The 15,271-nt window shown below is 41.6% G+C and overlaps 1 protein-coding gene across 1 annotated transcript; it reads left to right on the top strand.

The window, feature by feature from the left end:
* The first annotated feature begins 3,076 nt into the window (after window positions 1-3,076).
* On the top strand, window positions 3,077-13,551 carry LOC306788147 (calpain-5-like). The gene is made up of 13 exons (XM_079283535.1): window positions 3,077-3,268; window positions 5,052-5,240; window positions 5,368-5,499; window positions 6,496-6,704; window positions 7,569-7,761; window positions 7,842-8,032; window positions 8,406-8,483; window positions 8,582-8,777; window positions 8,868-8,990; window positions 10,877-11,079; window positions 11,723-11,844; window positions 11,952-12,088; window positions 12,886-13,551. The coding sequence occupies exons 2-13, from the start codon at window positions 5,076-5,078 to the stop codon at window positions 13,066-13,068; spliced, it is 1,932 nt and encodes a 643-aa protein (XP_079139661.1). The 5' UTR covers window positions 3,077-3,268; window positions 5,052-5,075; the 3' UTR covers window positions 13,069-13,551.
* Window positions 13,552-15,271: the final 1,720 nt, after the last annotated feature.

A 15,271-nucleotide genomic window follows, 5' to 3' on the forward strand; every position in this document is an offset into this window, starting at 1 on the left:
CTCTTCATCTATCAATAAAAATGATATGGGTGCAATTTGTCCCGCCCTAACAGGTGAAAGAAAGCTAACGGGACACTCGGGGAGATGTCAATCAATTCGACTTCACACATCCACACAGTTCTGAGAAGAGTGCTGAAAACACCTGTCTGGGTGTTCAGAGGCTGTAAACTCTTAAAACCATCAGCAGCAAAACCTAATTTTGTCTGTTACTGCGCTTTAAAGTTTCCACAGCAGTGAGGCTGCATGATGTAATGGTAAATATGACAGGAAAAGGAACATTTCTAGTGCACAGGCTTTGTTGAAATACATAATGCAGGAATTCAAATTAGTAATTCCTGAGGGATTGTTTAGTAAACAAAACTCTAATCTCCGATGATCCTGAGGAGCTCAGTTGACATTGTGGACTCTATTTATTCTGTGCCAGAGAATGTACTCTTTTTCCAAATATCTTGTGCTTTTACGGCCAACCCGCTTCTCACGCTACAGATAAGTTTCAGATTTCACATCATGGCGACATTTAGGGTTGAAGTTCACTGGCCCTCTGCTTCGAGAGAAATAGTTTCATGTTCACAAATATTGGCTGCTGGACAGACATGTCTTTGACCTGTCCTGTTCCGATCTCAGTCAAACACGAGCCAGTGCACATCACAAAGGTGTGTCTCTGGATTGATGATTTAGAAAGCTGACAAAGAAATAGTTTAATTATGGTGTGGGACAGATCTCTGCTGGAGTACAAGCAGAAAGCGGTCAGCTGCTGCTTTTCTAACAGCGAAATTAAACGTATGCATCTCTGCTACAGCCAAGGGGCTGTGATGGTCCTGACATCCCACATTAACAAAACAGTGGACAGAATGTACCACACAGTGACACAATAATTGTGCAATTTGCTGAGCCGTAGCGGTGGAGTTGAAAGTGTACAGTTCGTCCTCAGGGTGACGCTAGAGCAGGGGTGTCAAACTCATTTTCACTCTGGGGCCACATCAGCATCACGGTCGCCCTCAAAGGGCCGGTTGTAAATGTAAGACGGTGTAAATGTAACTACGGTACTCCTAACATAGTTAGTTTAGTTTCCCGGGATATCTGTGACTTCCACAACACGTACTTCCAGTTGTGTGATTTCTCCTCCGCCATTGTTTCCTGTTGCTGGTGCAAAATGCATTCTGGGATATTTGGCTGTCCCAAGTACAGACAAGTCACCTCCGATGCATCCCGGGTAAAATGGGCAGAGCGAGCCACATCCGGGCATTAGGGCCGTGCTTGGCTCGATGTGAACTTTGAATTGGAACAGTACTTGGGCTGAGACTGATGACGTTTCAGTACAGAGAAGTACGCATGTTGAGAAACTTGTTGGAAATCCTCTTTAAGGGCTGTTGCATCTCCTGTCCACCTGTTGTGATAGTTTTAATGTCGGCACACAGACAACATGCCATCTCATCACTTCGACTTTCTATCTCATAATTTCGACCATGGGGATATTTTTATTTTCACATCTAACTTTAAATTTTTGTAATTGCTGGCGGATTCGTGGGCCACATAAAATGACGTGGTGGGCCGGGTCCGGCCCGCGGGCCGTATGTTTGACACCCCTGCGCTAGAGGAAAGGACACGAGGTTAAAGTCTCTGTGAAAGTTTTATTTCAGTGTGCTTATCAGTTTATGACATATTTTAAGTATATTTTTGGCCTGAAAGAGAGCTCATGGGAGTGTCCAAAAATGAAATTTATTATCCTCAAGGGAGCATGAATATACTCGGTAAATGTCATAAACATCTGCACATTGCATTTTGATGTTTCTAATGTGCACGTAGAATTTCATAAACATTTGGCAAGTATAGATGAGATATTTTTCTCTGGAACAAATCGTTTGGCAGAACAGACCAACTGACCGACATCATCATCATCATCATCATCCTCAGCTGAGTGGGCCAATAGGTCTAAATGACCAAATATGTACACCATTATGAAATACCACATCAATCAGTTGTGTAAAACTATCTAAAGCAGCATATTATGAAACAACTAAACATAAACATTTCATTTTTAACAGCTTTAAAACAATGTTTTTATTGAATTATGATATTATTTCAATGGCACTTTTATTTATTTTATGTTTTCGTAACGCTATTTTCTATTTCATAATCTCAGTGTGTCATTATAAAGGTATTGTTGTCACCAGGTACCACTGACTCAGCTTTCAGCCAATCACATGCTCCCTGCAGGTTTGTGATATTGTGCTATATAAATAAAAAGGGATGCAATTAACATACGCTGTATTTAATTGGCCATTCGAATATTGAAAGACGTTTTAAAAATATTTCGAATAATGTAAATAATTTGCCCAAAAGATAGGGGCTTCACATTTTCTGTGAATTTATACTTTGCCACAAGGAAGAGACCCATTGACCCTTGACCTAGTGTCACTATCAGACCACACTTCTATAACTACAGTCATGTACAGTGTAATGTGCACCGTGAAAGGCCTCACTGATTGTCTTCTATTTAAATAGGTTCATGCCAAACACTTCGTGACGAGATCTTTTTTCTTTCCCTCTCTCAAACGAGCCTTTTCTCATGAACTTGTGATCACATCTGAAACTTCCCAGTGGTCCTCTCTCACATCACAGTTGATCCAAATGATTAACTTTAATTTCGTGATTTTCTTCGGTTTCTTCTTCTTCCTGTCTACTTAGATGGATTGACCTCGTTGCTGTTGGCTCCCCAACTCACATTCTTCTTCAGATCTGAGTTTCTGAGAATTTTCCAGACGAGCTTTGTCTGTCTGAAGGAGTCAAAGCGCCTTGTGTGCTCCTTAACATTAAAAGGTGCAAGATACCAGATAGGGCTTCCATTGTTTTCCTGAGTACTCCACTTCATCTTTACATTGTAAAGTGTTTTGCATAACATCTGCTATCGTAATATTACAAAGGACAAGTGTAAGCTTGTTTCACCTATGAGTTATTGGGTGGGGGGGAGTGAGAAGGTGTCCAATTTCAGACTCCTTCCCTCCCTCCTTGCAATCAGCATAACACCTCCTGCTGCAGACAGGTCCTCGTCAGACCGGTTTTCAGGCTGTGTTTGTGTGCGAACGGACGTGTTTGGGGAAGCCCTCGTAGCCTGAAGCTGATACTGAAGAAACTGGATTTGGTTCGAAGAAAAATCTGTTGTTTCTTGTCACAGAAATGTTTGGTTGATGTGAATACATCGAACAGGACAAGAGGACGTTGAATGTGTTTGAGCTTATCACTGCAAGGAAAAGACAGCTCACCACAGGTGAGTGATACCTTTATGTTACTAAGTGCTGATGAGTCCACAAGGGGTGTTTTACACTTCTGTGTGCATTTGATACTTTACGAAGACGTTTTCTCAGGTACAAGTCAGTACAAACTCTTCTTTAAAATGTGGACTATTTGAACATGGCTGCAGGCAGATTATATCTGGTGTCTTATCTGATTTGATGTGTGTTTTTTTCTTGCTGGGACAGCTCTGAAAAAGACTTAAGACTTTAAAACAATTGCCCCAAATATCACCATAGAGTGCCCGCACCGAATGGAATGTGACCTGCTGTCTGTCGCCTTTACACACATTACAATTACCAAACACAGAATATCAGACCAAATACTGTAAACGAATGTTGTCGATGTAATGTTTTACAGAGCTTTTGTTTCACTTACAATCCACGAAAGAAGAGCAAATAACGAAACAAAAAGAACCTGCCTGACCACTTTAGCCAGGAACTCTCAAACTGATAACAGACTCGCAACCTTGTTTACCTGTACACCCAGAGCCACTGAATGATTCATTTTCTCAGTCCAAAACATATGCTGACTACGCCTTGAAGGTATCCCACTCCTTCGTCCTAATGTCACGTTAAACAATCACAGGTAAGGTAATAAAATCCAAAGGTGAGTTGAAGAAACAGCCTGGGTGTGGCTCTTACTATGTGCATGTGGTGCACAGGTAGGCCTCTTGTGCGTGGGAGGGCGATACGGGCAGGTGAAGCATTTGGAAACTTCTTTCTTGTGGCGCAGGAAGGAACGCGTTTCAGGCTGCTGTCTGAGCGGTACAGTGGATATTTGCTGTTTCTTCGTCTTCTTGTTTTCCAGATTACATCTCGTATTTTTTTCATATTTACATCCAAGGTATTATCACCTAATTTTAGATTTTGTGCTGTTTCAGTTCCAGACATTTAATTTCTCTCTGCCTGTCAGATCTGGTTAATTAATTATTTTTACTACTAATTGGTTTGACTTCTGAAATATCTTTTATATTGTTTTGGGTCTTCTTGTGAAGACCACGCTTCCTGTCATTCTCTTGCTGCTTCCAGTAAATTAACTTCAGTATGCTTTAATGTGTTGCACTTGGCAAACAAAATGATTATTTTGGCATGTAGTCAGTGTAACGAGACAAACAAATCAAGAGTTAAAATATCATAATTCTCCAGAGAATACAGCTGTGTTGTGTGTCATAAATTACCGTAAGATGTTTTTTTGAGGAAAAATCCAGCCTTAAACACGTTCTTGTTCTTTACAACACTGCACAGTTTAGGTCAAAACAGATCAACAAACTGCCAATCACACACACACTGGCAGCCTTTTGTTGCCTGTTAATGTGGGAAGGAATTGTACTTATTTTTAATTTCCTGTCCGTCTTAATGGATCAAAGAAAGTCAAATTTTAATGAAATTTGTGAATTCCTTTTGTCAGACAATTGCAACACACCAAGCTTACAACAAATGTTAGCTTTAGTGAGATACCTTTTAGAAATGTCGCTTCCCATCTGTGGTCTATTGATTTACCATTTTATTGAAGATATTTTGTTTTTCTAAAATGCTATAAATAACATCTTATATCTGTACTGACAAGAACTGTCTCAACTACGAGTCTCTCTTGAGAGACTCTGGGTCACACAGCAGGCAGCTGTTGATCTGAGAATAATGAAGGAGTAAAGGCTGGCTTTGCCTCAAGAAATGAGTCAAAAGTTCGAGGGAGATCCTCCCTATCGATAAACTCCATATAAAGTCTGACAACGTCTGGTGTCTGTCATCATTCTGCAGCTGTGAAGCCTCATCCTCGGGACCATGTTCTCCTCTGCTGTCCCGTACAAAAACCAGCACTACTCTGAGCTGAAGAGCAACTGTATCAAAGACAAGAAGCTATTTGAGGATCCAGAGTTCCCAGCCACAAATACATCGCTGTACTACAAGAAACCACCTCCTGGTTATGTGGTGTGGAAACGTCCAGGGGTGAGTGGCCCAGGTGGTAGTGGAACATCAGGCAATGCAATTATTGCTACATATGAATATGGTCATATTTTACTGTACCAGAATGCTGAATAAGTGTGTAACGTCCATCTTCGCTTTTCGGTTATAGGAGATAAGCAGTGATCCCCATCTGTTTGTGAAGGGCATCAGCTCCCATGACCTGAACCAGGGAGTTGTGGGAAACTGTTGGTTCGTTGCAGCCTGCTCCTGCCTGGCTTTGAAGCCAGACCTCTGGAAGAAGGTGAGTTCATTTGATTGTGGACATGTGAGCCAAAGGGCTGGCGTCTTTAATGTTGGTGACCAAATTTTAATAAGGCTTGTGTACTGTAGCTCCGAGGAGTAAACTGCAGGTACAGCAGCACTGAGGTAAATGTGTTGGGTTCAAATTGATGTAACCAGCTGGCAGCTCAGTAAAACCAAAACGACTTGTACGACACATTTGTTTTTGCTGGTAGATTATATAATCTAAATCACAATAGGTCAGCCCTATTATATCTATATGTTTTTTAACATAATCGTATTACTTTTACTCTTAAATTGAGATGTCGGGTTGGACCGCAGCAGGATTTATTGACGAAATAAATAAAGTCCAAATTAAACAGAAGGCAGGCAGGAAATGGTGAACTAAAACCTGGAACATCAAGCAGGGTGTAGACAATGAAGGACTGGGACAAAAGATATGTAAAAAGCTGAACGAGGCTAGTAGATGATGACTGACTGTGGAAGTGAGAACAGGTGAGCAGGAGGAGAGGCGACTGCAGGACGAATGGGGGACAGGTGAAACTAATCAGGGCAGGGCAGACTATCCAAACTGGCAGGAAAACACCCAAAGGCAGCGGAAGTGAAAAAAACACAACATCTTGGAGCAGGATGGAGAATGATGTTTACACCAACAAAAATAAATAGTTAATGACAATTATGGAAGAGGAACCAATGGAAGCGCAACAGTCAGCAATGTCGCATATTTTGATCCTATCTATTAATAAGTCATTTTAAAAGTTTACGAAGAGGGGTGACTTGATTGGTTACGCAGAAATGCCCTGAGCAGGGTGTCCCTGGTTTGAACCGTGGCTGGCTGAACTGATCACTGCATGTTTTTTTTTTTTTTCCCCACGTTTCCTGTTTTGCTTTTATTTAAGTCAAGGACCAAGTGGCACTTACAGTAACTGAGCTGCAAAACACACTGGAAATGACTCATTAATCACACTTGTTGCATTGTGTTTGTGTGCGTTTCCAGGTAATTCCTGACCACACGACACAGGAGTGGGATCCAAAACACCCGGAGAACTATGCTGGAATCTTTCACTTTCAGTTCTGGGTGTTTGGAGAGTGGGTGGATGTGGTGGTGGACGACCAGCTGCCGACAGTCAACGGTGAACTCATCTACTGTCACTCAAAAGACAACAACGAATTCTGGAGTGCTCTGGTGGAGAAGGCCTACGCCAAGTCAGTACACTTCAACCTACAGGGGCCAGTTGCGTGACCATAGACCTAGACTTTGTCTAAAACATAACTCGGACCTGGTAGCAAGACTTCCATGGATATGTTGCATAAACTCATCGACTGTAGCATAAACGTCCCTATGAGTGACTTGTATAAAACTCTCGCGCTTTGCATTATGGGTCAAATTACACTTCACCGAAGAGAACAAATGGCAGATGCAACAGCGCCACCACACAAAGCACAGGAAAAGAATAAAAGCTCAAATGCATAAATTCAACTGTCGTTAGAACTGTTTAGGATATTCATAAATGATTCAAGAATAGGGTACAAGAATCCAAGAAAGTTGGATAAACAATAGAAATAGTGAGCTAAAAGTAACGTTAATGTTAGCAGTTGAAATAAAATAGGTTAGTTAGTTAAAAATGAGTTAAAAGTAATGGGTTAACAGTCAAAATAGTTAAGCTAATAGTTAAAAGTTTGCCAGCTTAATGGATAGCGTTAAACAGTTGAAAGAGTTAACGTTAGGTCAGTTGGCGTTAGCTAACAAGCTAACGTAAACAAATTGTTGCAATAGCAACAACGCTCTCACGTCAGTGTTAGCCAGGGGGAGAGGTGGCTTACTCACCTACCTCACATTAAATCTGTCTTAATATTTATGCAACAGAAAGGGCAGGTTTAATCAATTAGACTTTTCTAACCTGACAATCTAAGACCACTCTCAGGCCCAAATTAGTCTTTAACACATTTTATGCAACTGGCCCTGATTTCTTTTATATATATTGTGTTAAACTGCATATATTTTCATGTTTCTGTTACACATCAAACTTCTTACTTAACTTGGGTTTACCTTGCACCTTTTGCATCCAGGCTTACTGGCTCCTATGAGGCCTTGGTGGGGGGAAACACCGGAGATGCTGTGGTGGATTTCAGTGGAGCTGTGGCGGAAGCCATCGACTTGGAGAAAGATGCTTACTATAAGGACCAGGAAAAACAAGACCGGCTGTTTGAGGATCTGCTAAAGGCCTACGACCGTGGAGGAATGATAAGCTGTTCAATTACGGTCTGTGCTCCTCCTGCATGTTTGCTTCTTTGTCTCTATACTTCAGAGATACTGACCAGTTGTCTTTTTAATTTCATCAGGCAGATCCTCATGAGATTGAAGCCCGAATGTCAAACGGCCTGGTGAAAGGCCATGCATACTCTGTAACTGCAGTGAAGAAAGTCCGCATGGGTCACGGACTGCTGGCCTACTTCAAGAACGAAACCATTCCTCTGATCCGCATGAGGAACCCCTGGGGCAAGACGGAGTGGAAAGGAGCCTGGAGTGACAGGTGAGGAGTGCTTTAAGTCCATTTCTTCTAGACTGTTGTAGTTCTAACCAGAGGAAGAGCAGGAAGTGAGGGCTGTGCAGACCATGCACTCTGCTCACAAGGGTCGTGTATAATGATTTAAGATGGTAATTTGCTATATTCTGTTGAAAACAAGGACGGTGCGTATGGAGGGCCGGCAGGGAAGTTGATAATGGTCAACCTTCTCTTCTGTTGTGAGATGTTGTCATATTTGAGATCTAATGTAACCGGACTTGAGGACCAATTCTTTGTGAAAAAGCTGTTTTAAGACTCAAAAGGTGGATCTAAAACGTAATCTAGTAGTAATTCATAAGTGCATTTATCATCTTCAATTGCTTTGCTTGCTGTTTGTCAGCTCTGAGGAATGGTCTAAGGTTGGTGATCTGGAGAGGGGCAATCTTGGCATCACAGTAGAGGACGATGGGGAGTTTTGGTGAGCGATTTGTAAGTTCCTTTAATCACAACGGTCAACCTGTTGGGTTGATCTCCTCTTTCAGAGTGTAAAAATACATTTTGTCTTCATTTTGACAGGATGGAATTCACAGACTGGTGCAAGTTCTTTACAAATGCAGATGTTTGCCGTCTCATCAATACCTCTCTGATCACTGTCCATAAGAATTGGAACGAGGTTATTCACTTTGGGAGCTGGACCAAAAACGCTGAGCCGCTCTTAAACCGCTGCGGTGGCTGCGCGAACCACAAGCTGACGTACCTGCAGAACCCGCAGGTACTGCAGGCTCTGAATGGAGTCCTCACATCACCTGTGTTCATGTACACATTTATTGTACCTAATATTCAACCGCTTCTTCTTTTGCAGTACTTGTTTGATGTTACAAAGGAGGCCGACGAGGTTCTGATTTCTTTGCAACAGAAAGACATGAAGAGCCACAGAAAATATGGTCAAGGAGAAAATCTAGTCATTGGCTTCAGTATCCTCAAGGTAATACTTCCACCATACTTTATTCATCTGTGAGTGAATGTTTGATAACTGATCTATGTCATCATAAATCAGGGGTATATAACATTGAAAGAGTTCAAGGATTTGTGAGTGAGTTTATTACAGAGGAAATGGTGTTCGTGTGGGACGCAGACGTGAGTCAAAGGTCAGTTTATTTAAGGGGGAAAAGTTTTGTCAGAGTTTGGTTTTGGTCAAAGAATTTGGCATCATTTGACTTTTCTACTCATTTGTTGAGCAAACGGTTATGCGATTGTAATGACAGGCAGACATGACTTTATAGGTTTATCGTAACCAAAACAGACCATTTCAACAAGAGCCTAAATCACACCTGATTAAACGCAACAAATGCACGTACTTCAGTTAATTGTTTCAATATGAACAACAGAGGGGAACCAAACACAGTGACAATTCCTTCTAAACTCCCAGTAAAGTGCAAAGAGTTCAGTCGCCTGTACAGCGGCCATTTTCTGAAATCTCATGCATCATGGGCATATTCGGTGGTTGGTCCAGATTTTAAAAAGAAAAGCGATTCTTTCTGGATTACAATATACTGTACGTGGAACCAAAACCTCGACATGAAATGTAGAATTCTACAATAGAGATAATTATGTCCAGAACTTTTATAGGGACAAATAAAACTCAGTAATGTGTTCCAGTAGAACTTAACTAAGTGTTGAACTGCAAAGTCAATGCTGTCCTTTCATGCAAATGTAAAGCTTGCCAAACTAGATTTGATCCTACTTACTGGGATTAGATTATCACGTTCAAATGAGGTAATGCAACCATATGCAGTGAAACTGACATCACATTTCCCGTAATACTTGTGAAGAGACCTGGCTAAATTCTCTCACACACACACACACACACACTACACGCTCTTATCACTCTGACAGTAGTGTTGCCAAAGGGGCAGTTCTGGACAGCAATAGTGTCACAAGCAGCATGTGACTAAGAAAGCAAGCTGTGTGCGTACGGCCTGTTGCACTGCTGTGAGCCTGAACCTGAATTCAACCCTGGTCATCTATGGTCATCACACCAGTGATGTATCCTCCTCCTCCATCTGACGGACTCCAGACACAGCGTCCACATTCTCTGCTTTTTATGTTGTCACCCACAACACTTTGTGTTTCCCTGTTTGAGAAGGTTATCGGTGGCTGAAGAAGGACTTTCAGTCTGGTGTTTCTTTTATCAGACTGACGGTTATGAACCAGAATACACATTTTAATAAAAATGTAACAGTGGACATCTGAGGGCAACTTGGTGAAAGCCTGGATGAGTACCATGACAATTATGTCAAACTATGGCTGGCTGTTAACTACTCAAATAAGAAGAATATGCAGAATAAACCGTTTTATTTTTTGCCTAATTGACACACAGTTTATCTTACCAGTGCAAGAATTATATTACTCTGTCCATAGACTACACACGTTTTTTTTTAAATGTATTTTTCTACCACCAGGAGGCAGAATAATCTGTGGAGGCAGCACACATTTTATTATCACTCCTTCAAATACTGTTTACACCATTTAACCACCAAAAATAAAATATCCGATCCTCAGTTGTATCTTAATTTCTCTCCATCTGAGCCAAAAAACGTTCTAAAACCTGAATAAGGTGCTTCAAGCCACAGTGAAGTGTGATTTCTGTTGAAATATCTCATCCTGGTTTCTCAAAACCAGGATAAGATAATAAAACACCTTTCCTGAATACTGCAAAAACACAATCACAACCAGGATACTTGAGTGCACATGTAGATGAAATGCAACACTCATTGTTAAAATCACGACTTTATATCTGATGAGTACAGGAAGTGATCTGTTCAGTGATTGTTTTTATTGTTGTTTTTTTAAATGCTTTTCCTTTTCCAGGTGGAACTGAACAGGAAGTATCGGATGCACGACATCCTGACCCAGCCGTGTGTGGAGACGTCCGCCTACATCAACGCTCGGACGGTGTTCTTGAGATGCACGCTCCAACGGGGCCGCTACGTCGTCATCCCCACCACCTTCAAGCCTTACACGCTGGGGGACTACATGATCCGAGTTTTCACCGATGTGGACTCGGGCTGCAGGTACGTCTGTGGTGGCGATATGGTGTCGAAACAGCCACGGTGTCGAGTTGTAAATCAGCAGCATGGCTGTGTTTTATGTTGTCAGACAGAAATGGAACATTTCACTCACAATTATCAGGTCTTAAGAGACACTGAGCCTGAACACAGCTGTTCTTTCACTGTTCAATTCAGAGACGAATGGAGTTTTTCATCCAAAGAAAGCACTCAAAAGTGACTGTTTTGGAGAATAGAGACTTTAAAATTATGTTCACATTAATCCCTTGCAAATAGCATTCCAATCCCACTGCTTTTCTTGGCCAAGGATTTTGTTTTGCCAGGTTTTGTTGCTGACGTTCTTGTTGGCAGACTTTAACACCAAATCATATTGGATCTAGGGATGCACAGATTTCTGGCCGATACTGACCAAGATAGCTGGATTGGTTATCGGTGTCAATGGCACCGCTCCAGTCAATTCAGTTGTGTGTGTGTGTGTGTGTGTGTACGTCTATGTATATCCATATACATATATTTATGTATGTCCTGGAATTTTAATTATTTTATTTTCGATTCTTTTTTTGCTGCATTAAAAAGTTCTAGATGAGAATTCCGAGATATAGGTACTCTCCTCCTCTCCTGGTCCTTAAATTCTCCTCTACTCTTGCAGGGATCTGACGGCCGATAAGCCGATGGTAAAATGCTGGAGTTCATTCCTTGGATACCCACAAGCTGTGACTCACGTCTACGTCCACGGAGCTGAGGAGCTGCAGAACCAGGACCGTACAGGAGGTTAGAGGACTTCACACAAGCCAGACTTTTACCTGAAATCTACTAATAAGTGTGATCAGCCCACCAATATGGTTTGCTGAAATAGATCTTTACATTTTCTCATGCAGGTGCAGACCCGTACGTCATTATATCCTGTGAGGGCCAGTCAGTACGATCCACCGTCAAGTTGGACACCCTGCAACCAGAGTTTACAACCAGCGGCATTTTCTACAGGAAGAAGCTCAGAAAGCCCATAACTGTGGAGGTAAGATGGCATCCCTCTCATCCTGATGACTGTAATTAATCTCAGTGACGGTAGAAAGGCATTGTGGGTCACTGTCCTGTGGAAACCATGTATCTCGAAAACTTCAGACTCAGAAAAAAAAGCTTGTTTTAAGCTCAAAGACGAGGCATTATTCAATGATCTGATATGTTTTTAAATGGTTTTGGGAGCAAAGTGTTGGAGTATATATATATATTATATTACACCTACCAACCAAGTAAGTAAGTTGTTAAGCAGCCCTTAATGTACTTGTTAAAGTCAGATTTGAGTGTTTTCATATTGGAAAATAAGATGCAATGTGCTTTTGCAGGTCTTGTTTGTCATTTTTACATTGCTAAGCAAACAAACTCCCCTTTTTAATAAAACTAGTGCTTGGATATTATTTGCTCAACAGTATTAGTTTCAATGGTGTGGAAAATCTTTCATGAAAAAATAAATTCAAAATTGAATATAGACTAATAAGAAAACCTCAGTTTATTTATATTTATTTTATTTTCGAATAATTGTCCGGTGCTGACAATAACTAATAATAATGAGAAAATGAACTGACTGAGTCCATAAACAACAAAAGCTGACATTGATCAACTGACATGTAATGGCAGCTTGTAATCAGCAGTAATTGAAAGCACAGGACATGATCTCTGCCTGATGACGTTATCGCTCAACATAATCAAATCAGAGTCACCAACCACTCCGTCAAAGCCCTGCAGATGATCTGTTGTCCTTCTGTGATATCCGACGGTAAATCATACATTTGATACTCGACTGGTCTTCGTCAGGTGTGGAACAGCAACGGAGTGAAGGACGAGTTCATGGGCCAAGTGGTGCTGCCCGGGTCGGTGAAGGACACCTCCGAGCCTCAGAGGCTTCAGCTGAGGAAGCGAGGACGGCAGATGGCTGACGAGATGCCCGGTAACATCAGTGTGCGGATTGTCACGGCCACTCAGCTGACCGCTATGTGATCTCATCACTGACCTGAGCGAGGCCCAAATCATTTTGTTAACATCTTGTGAAACTTACTTGGCACGTGTCATCATCGAAGCACAACAGTTGCGGTTTAACTCGCTTTGTGCTGTTTGATGTCCATGCTTGCGCCTGATTTTACACTGTAATTTGCACGTTAGTGACTTGTTTGCAAAGTTGACAGTTTGCGACAGAGTGAAAATTCCTGTCATTTTTATCCAGATGTTTAATCTTTTAAATTCTCTTTTTACTTTTTAAATCATTGTGTAACTTGTGAAGTATTTTTAGATTGACGTTTTGTAAGTTGCGCTCAAAGATATCATTCCTTTATGTTACACTATAGATACTGTGAGTGATATGGCAGTAATATGTCATTCAAGTCTTAACATACACAAGTATAATTTTGTCTCTGTTCACCTTTATGCATAAAGACTCGTACAAGACATGATGATGTATCATCTATTTCTGTAATGCTCCTTTCTGCAATCAGTTTATATCATGTTTTATTCTCATGATGATTAAAAAAAAATGCAAAACACTGAATGGCATAAATGATTGAAAGAAGTCCAACCTCAGAATCACAGTAGCATCAACACAACTCTGGTTTTCGTCCTCTTTTTATTTCAGTCCAGTTCCCAAACTGCAATATTTAGTTTTTTACACTCAAGACACAGCCATGCACAATTCAAAGTTCAAAAAGTCTATTGCTTCAACCACAATTAAAAATAGTTTATCCAAAACCTCATTTCCCCGTCACTCATTTGTCCTTTTTCAAAGAGGGGGGGGGGGGGGTAAAGGCCTGCTGAGGTATGCCGGATGGATCAGCAGTTTTACAAAGCTGGACAATAATAAGAGCAGTAATAATGATAATAATTTAAAAAGTAACGTTTTTTGTCTTTGTTCCATTCTCTTGATACACATTAATAGAGGAATTTTCACGCCACATGTACAGGTTTACACATTCAGAAGAAAGGAATGTACAGGAGCAACCACAGAAAAGGGGGCACGTCAGCAGTGTCTCTTGTCCCGAAATTCACCTTTGTGCTCATAGTTCAGACCTGTACATGAGGGGGGGGGGGGCCCCGACGTCCCAGGGGCCCGGCGGAGCTTACCGTCGGGCCGCCCACACCTACCGTACACACACATACGTGTACTAACACTCAGCAGTGGTACTCTGGACAGACTGTGTGGGCCCGCACACAGAGTGCTGCATTCGTCTGCTCTCTGTCCAGATGAAGGAGTTTCTCCGATGAAGTCCAGACAGGAGAGCCGGATCCAGGAGTGCAGAGACGGCGTGCGTGTTCGGTTTTTCTCCTTTTTTTTTTTTTTTAGATTTTTCAGGGTGAAAAACATATATTGATACATACCATAGAGCAACCTGAATATTGTCATTTTAAGTTACATAATTCTGAAAAAAAATGGGGAGGGGGGCAGTTCCCATCATATTTACATACATATCCTAACAATCTTAACCTATTTGAAGATGAGTTACAGTGTATAGTTTTGTTTTACATGCGTGGATTCTGTTGCATCCTCCTGTCTAACATCCCCCCCCCCTTCATCTTCTGTACAGTTGCTGTACATGGAGGTGCAATATGACTAAGCAGCTACCCTGCACCTCAAAGTGGACAACACGAGTGAGGCGTCTTCTAGTGCAGATTGAGGTAGCCTCCCTAACACACACACAAACGTACACACTCACACAGCGAGGGACGCTACATGAGAAATGCCTGACTAAGCAGATAACCTCTGTACAGGAATCAGGTGTGGAAGGAATGTTGGCAAACGATATGAACCTCTACTACGGGTTTCCTGCTTCCAGTGCTCATTAGGACAAGGTACAATCACAAAATGGCAACCACTCCACTACTTCGCTCAGTGGATAACATTCCCCACCTCTCTGATCTGCCACGCGTTCCAAAGAGTCACGACAAAACGTACAGATCGTATGACAAAAGACACCATGAAAGGACGAAAAAAAAGGACACTGAAGCATGAATGAGCAGCAGCTTAAATACAGAAGGAGAAGACGGGGGAGGGGGCAGGTGGGCGAGGAGGACAGTTGGTTCCCGGCGGTTTTTTGTTGGTATTAGATCCAAACGTGTAAAGTCACTGTCGCATAATGTGTTCCGCAATGTAAGATGGTAAGACCACAAGACTTGTGCTTCTGGAGAGAAAAGATTGGAGAATTACTTCAATGAT

The sequence above is a fragment of the Melanostigma gelatinosum genome (assembly GCF_949748355.1).
Source record: "Melanostigma gelatinosum genome assembly, chromosome: 14".
Taxonomy (NCBI): domain Eukaryota; kingdom Metazoa; phylum Chordata; class Actinopteri; order Perciformes; family Zoarcidae; genus Melanostigma; species Melanostigma gelatinosum.

Excerpts from the sequence above, each read along its gene's own strand:
- LOC306788147 (XM_079283535.1), top strand. The coding sequence starts at position 5,076 with ATGTTCTCCTCTGCTGTCCCGTACAAAAACCAGCACTACTCTGAGCTG. Across the intron at positions 8,484-8,581 it reads GAGGACGATGGGGAGTTTTG|GATGGAATTCACAGACTGGT; the intron begins GTGAGCGATTTG and ends TCATTTTGACAG. Across the intron at positions 8,778-8,867 it reads CGTACCTGCAGAACCCGCAG|TACTTGTTTGATGTTACAAA; the intron begins GTACTGCAGGCT and ends CTTCTTTTGCAG.